Source organism: Thamnophis sirtalis, unplaced genomic scaffold (genome assembly GCF_051295495.1).
Source record: "Thamnophis sirtalis isolate CommonGarterSnake01/CBP01778 unplaced genomic scaffold, rThaSir2_p1.2 scaffold_3, whole genome shotgun sequence".
Classification (NCBI taxonomy): Eukaryota; Metazoa; Chordata; class Lepidosauria; order Squamata; family Natricidae; genus Thamnophis; species Thamnophis sirtalis.
Genome location: NW_028261383.1, coordinates 174,784,974 through 174,790,973, shown reverse-complemented (window position 1 = coordinate 174,790,973; position 6,000 = coordinate 174,784,974). Strand labels below are relative to the sequence as shown.

Here is a 6,000-nt window from a genome sequence, read left to right as displayed (position 1 = left end):
TTTTTTTCTTCAAAAGGCAACTGTTTTTTTTCCTTGAGGAAGAAGAAGTAAACATTTCGCTTCTCATCCAAGAAGCTTCCTCAGTTCTGAGGTGTTCAGGACAGATAAGTACCGACAGTTGAGACTGGATGGTGGGGGGAGGGGAGGATAGGTTCTGATAGGTTGGTGGTGAGGGGGGAAATGGAAGGATTGCAATTTTTGTTTTGCAATTGTATTGTAAGCTTCATGGATGACAAGTGAAATGTTTTCTTCTTCTTCTTCAAGGAAAAAACAGTCCACTTGCCTTTTGAAGAAAAGAGCATCTTTGAGACACCATCACTGATGCCCCCCTCTTGTGTTCAGAGAAGATCTGTGGGGAAAGCAAAGATGTATAATTGGGCCTTTACTTTCATCGTGTCATTACAGGTACTTGTATGGAAAGAAAGTCGAAGGTGTTGCCTTTGTCCTCTTTGGAGTGAAAACAGATGGCGGCAAAAAGACCATTCCAGACTCACTCACAAGAGTTGAGGTAAAATGTAACAGAGGTGTTTGCATATGTAGAAGTTTGCTTGTAGTTTTGTGTGTCAGATCTATAGAATATTTTCACTAGAAGGCTAAGCTACCATTATTGAGGTTGGCTATAATAACAGAATTTTACAAGCCTGGTTGTGCTATAATTCCCTCTCCTACAAATAATTCAGTGAATGAGGGAGTGTCTGCTTCAGTCACTTCTGAGAAATCAGCTCTCCACAAATCAACTGGCAAATGTGTGGAAAAGCCTGAAAATATCACTGGTTTCGAGTCTTTACATGATATGCAATGAAAAACAAGTTGCCAAGAAAAGTCCATATAAGATCTACCAAGAAATTAGGTTTAAAGTCTACATGTTTCCCTGTTATGTATTTTTGCCTAATTTCTTTTGTGTTAGCACAAAGCCACCACATATGATAAAACATGGCCGTCTTTTGATTACATTTCCAAAATTTGTTAGACATATTTTTAAACATTTTAGCTAACCTTGCAGGTGCTAAATGCCATCTAGAAAACATTTTATATACATTTTCTTTATAAGAAGTTCCCATTGTTAAACTATAGTTCCATTCCCATAATGTTTGCCATTTCTCTAATTCTATGTTATATAATGTTGGTTATAGCCAACATTTTCCCCCATTGTACCATTGTGTCTTTTATTTGTTCATCCTCCATTTTTAAATTTAGCAAAAAGTTATATACCTTAATTAATTTTTCCTCAGTGTTCAATAGTGTCTTATCAAACGGTATTTGTCCTTTATAAAAGCCATACGTTTTCATATCTATGTCATATCTAGATTATATTTGCAATTGAGCCCACCATGATAATGTAATGACCTGTTCTTCAAGCTTTTGCTTCGATTTTAATTTCCCTTCAGTGTCTCAAATGTCTTTATAAGTCACGATTTTTTAAACATCACCACATTTGGATACATAAAGGCTTCTATCATAGAGAGCCATTCTGGAATTTTAGGCTTTATATTTTCCCATATCAATATTAGTGAATTTCGTATATAGTGATTTTGAAAATATCTATGAATTTTATTTTTCTCATACCATAGGAAGGCATGCCATCCTAATTGTAAATCATGTTCTTCTAAATATAAGAGTCTCTTGTGTCTGAGATTTATCCATTTTTTAAATCACGTTATCACACATGCTAGGTAATGCAAAAAACAATCTGGAAGTCGAAACCCTCCCTTTTCTTTAGATTCTTGTAGCATTTTCCATTTTCAACTTTTTTTCCTTGACAAATAAATGTCAACATCAATCTGTTCAAATCATCAAATAATTTCTTTACAATTTTTATAGGTACTGTTTGAAACAGGCAAAGCAGTTTTGGTAGGATATTCATTTTTATCGTGACAATCCTTCCTAACATTGGCAAATGTAAATGTTTCCATTTTTCCAAATTTAATTTTATTTGCTTAAAGTAAGTTTTATATAATTGTCTTCTATTGTTGCACATCTCGCTAAGTATATTCCCAAATATTTAACTTTCTTAACTCTTTGAAAGTCCACTTTTTCTGCTAGATTTTGTTTTTGTGTAAGGTTTTTAATTAGAGCTTTAGTTTTTTCTCTGTTTATTTTCAGTCCTGCTACCTCTCCAAATAAAGAATTCTATTCTGTTATTTTTCCTTATTTTTCATTTATTTTCAGATTAGTGATGGAGATGGGGAAGCAACACTAGAAAGACGCATGCTACGTTCTCGATTTCAAGATCTCAATCAGCTTGTTGGGCATACTCTGTATGCATCTGTAACAGTGATAACAGACTCAGGTGAGCAGGGGTGGGAGAAGGGCATGTTGTTTCTTTGAATACAAACATATTACACTTTAAAAAAGTAACAGACTACAATTTCAAATACCAGGGATTGAAAACAACTAAATAAAAGAAAACAAACCATCGCCATGTGACTTGGCTTTTAAATCCTCTCCTTTCACAATGATTATTCACCTTTATCCCACAAAAATCCACAATATTATTGTGGATAAATGTCTCTTAATTGACTCTAATTGTTTAGTAATCAAAACTTTCCAAATTAGATTAAAAGGGATGTTCTATCTAAAATGTTGCCCTGTATGAACTGTATTTATTAGTTTTTTCAATTAAAATTGTTTCTAATTATTTGAAGTGTTAGGCCTAAATTTGGAATATTAATGTCCTTCTCTTCCTGGGCTGTACATGTGCTTCCTGAAACCAATATCAATCTGATATTGTCTTTGTTTCTAATACTTTCATTGTCTTCTTGAAACACCAATAAAACATTTATGAAATTGGTATGACAGGTGGCATAACAGATCTTATTCATTTCTATCCCAATCCACATTTTAATATGCCAATTTTCTATTTATAAATGATTATTTGCCACATTATTTTCCCTAATTTCTTAAGACCATTTTCATGACAGGATAATAAAACTTACAACCAGCACATAATATGATACAACATTGTTTTCTAGGAAAAAAAGGGGGGTACGGAGAGAGAAAACATTGAGAGAGAACTTGCAAAGCGTGAAAGTACTGGGTTTATTAGGTTTGAAACTAATAGTGCTTCAAAATCTTTGCATGATTTTTTTCTTGAATTTCTCAGTTTTATTTTCTATTTTAAGTTGCATTTCTTCTTTTTGTTTTCCAGGCAGTGATATGGTAGTGACTGAGCAAAGCGGCATTCACATCGTGACATCTCCCTATAAGATCTCCTTCACAAAAACCCCCCAATATTTCAAGCCAGGGATGCCGTATGAACTGATGGTAATAGAAATTGAAGTCTCCTGTTTTGTCAGAGAACCACCTTAGCAATATCTTCCTCCACTTTATTGGGCTTCTGAAGAGCTGTCTAGACTTGTTCGAGATGCATGTGAGGCTTCGGCTTTCCTCGGGGTTGACTCTGCCTCTGTAAATTGATTGATTGATTGGTATTTGCACATTGGATGTTTTGCTGTAATGTGTCCGCATAGAACCTACAGTATAAATTACAAAAAAGCTTTAGTAAATAAATTTCTAAGTGGCCTGGAGTCACTGAGTCACCTGGGCAGTCATATAAATCTTTTAAATAAATAATAGCTGAATAAGCTGATTTAGATTCAGAGGAAGCTGCCATGTTCCATGCTGAATCACCTCTTCTGGATTGTTTTAGGTGTATGTTACCAACCCCGATGGCTCACCAGCTGCTAATGTACCAGTGATATCAGAGGACATTCGTTCTGAGGGAACCACTTTGACTCTGAGCGATGGGACTGCTAAACTCATCCTGAACACACAACTGAACATTCAAAGCCTACCGATCACTGTAAGTCACTCTGACATTCTGTTCAATCCCACTCAGTGTGCTGATGAGAGAGGGAATGTCATGAGGAGGGAGATTCCCAGGAGGGAGAGAGGCATTGCAGAGGAGTAAGTGGCAACTCAGTCCGGATGCTTTGTGTGAGAGAAATAGGGTGAAGACAGCCCCTCCCTAATAGTTCTCGGAGTATATTGTAGATACAGATAGAAGACTCCTCGGTCTGACAAGATTTTGTCTATAGGTTTGAAAGCAAAAGAGAACTCAACTTGGGAAAAGTGTTCTTCTTGGTTTTGGGCCTGACATCTATGTTGGAACATGGGCCCATCACAGTCTGGTGTGCAAATTGTGCACCACCCGATGGAATGACCCGAAGAGAAGATTGTCAGTGACATAAACTCACCCGCTTTGCCCCTACACAGTCAGACTCTGAGAGCAGAGACAGTCCTAGCATTGTGGAATTCTGCCCAATGGCACCTTGGATGCCAGCAGCAGCTCTGCTGTGGCTCAAGAGGGAACAAGAGGTGAAATATGTTGGCTGTGCTGCAAACTCTGTTTTTATGCACTTTTGCAGGACAATCCACACAACTATGACAAGCAAAGAAAGAAATATATGCTGTGGAGCCCCTATGCACATTGTGTCACCGGAGAGTCATCTTAGCTAGGAATGGAGACATTATGTATCTCTGTTAGAGCAAGGGAGATCTTGTTCTTTGTAGCCAGTTCATCAGCCTATCTGACCCTCAGGCTACAACTCACTTTGCAATTGTTTTATTCAATAGCTATGCCCACTCCCCAAATCCCAATTACAATATAGAATTTGCTACACTCATAGTAACACAGAGCTCTTTTTTATCCTAACGATGCAGTTGAAATAACAGGATCTCAGATATTTTTTTAATGAAAACAGGATGCTAGCCAGGTCCATTCTAGCCATTACTGTATTCTTTCAGCAGTCTGCATGTGGACATCACTCAATGCCAGCCTTAAAAGGAGCCACAGTTGCTTCCTAATTAGGTTACTGCTTCATATTTACCCTGTCTAGGTTAGAACCAACCATGGAGACCTCCCAAGAGAACGCCAGGCAACCAGGTCCATGACAGCCACAGCCTACCAAACCCAGGGAGGATCTGGAAACTATCTTCATGTAGCCATTACATCTACAGAGATTAAGCCCGGAGATAACTTACCTGTCAATTTCAATGTGAGGGGCAATGCAAATTCATTGAACCAGATCAAGTATTTCACATACCTTGTAAGTATTATAGACCTGGAGGAAATCCAAGAGCTGTATTTCAATTCATATTGCAGCCTTGAAGCCACTGGCTTCACCATTTCTAACCAGTATTTCTTCACCCTCAGATATTGACCAAAGGGAAGATTTTCAAGGTTGGCAGGCAACCCAAGGGAGATGGGCAGAATCTGGTAACCATGACTCTGCATATCACGCCAGATCTCATCCCTTCCTTCCGGTTTGTGGCTTACTACCTCGTGGGAAACAGCGAAATTGTGGCTGACTCTGTCTGGGTGGACGTGAAGGATACCTGCATGGGAACGGTAAGTCAGCCTTCCCAGTCGCTTTCTTAGCAGTCATGGGAAACACCTTATTATAGCTGCATCAGAACTGCACCAGAATTGGAGCATAAATCCAATTTTAAGCATTTAAAACATTTAAATTGTATTTTCCCAAAACATTTATTTCAATTCAGACAGAGAAAGTCAACCATTTTTCCTTGAATTGGCATTTTTCCTGTCTGTTAGATATTTGAGCTGTTCTTTGCTTTGTGTAAACAGTTGGTTGTGAAAGGAGCATCTTTCAGAGACAATCGAATTAAAAAGCCAGGAGATCTAGTGAATATCAAATTGGAAGGGGATCCAGGTGCTCGTGTCGGTCTTGTGGCTGTGGACAAAGGAGTATATGTTCTCAATGATAAATATAAGATTAGCCAAACTAAGGTAAGGCCAGAAACTTCTTAAGCTACAAACAGCTTTCAAGGGTTTTCTGACTTATAGTACAGAAGAGGAACATTTTTTTTCTTTGATGTGCACTAGATATGGGACACAATAGAAAAGAGTGACTTTGGCTGTACAGCTGGCAGCGGCCAGAACAATCTGGGTGTCTTTGAAGATGCTGGACTGACTCTGACAACTAGCACTAATCTCAACACCAAACAAAGATCAGGTATTTTGGGGATGGGTGTTAAAGT

The 6,000-nt window shown here is 37.9% G+C and overlaps 1 protein-coding gene across 1 annotated transcript in view; it reads left to right on the top strand.

Moving 5' to 3' along the window:
• LOC148048410 (A.superbus venom factor 1-like) overlaps nucleotides 1-6,000 on the top strand; it is a 76,626-nt gene that overhangs the window by 15,926 nt on the left and 54,700 nt on the right. Inside the window, exons 8-15 of the mRNA XM_087711003.1 lie at nucleotides 406-508; nucleotides 2,170-2,290; nucleotides 3,149-3,264; nucleotides 3,650-3,802; nucleotides 4,839-5,048; nucleotides 5,156-5,350; nucleotides 5,588-5,749; nucleotides 5,846-5,975. Coding sequence (XP_087567129.1) covers nucleotides 406-508; nucleotides 2,170-2,290; nucleotides 3,149-3,264; nucleotides 3,650-3,802; nucleotides 4,839-5,048; nucleotides 5,156-5,350; nucleotides 5,588-5,749; nucleotides 5,846-5,975 — 1,190 coding nt within the window. The remainder of the gene's footprint in view (nucleotides 1-405; nucleotides 509-2,169; nucleotides 2,291-3,148; nucleotides 3,265-3,649; nucleotides 3,803-4,838; nucleotides 5,049-5,155; nucleotides 5,351-5,587; nucleotides 5,750-5,845; nucleotides 5,976-6,000) is intronic.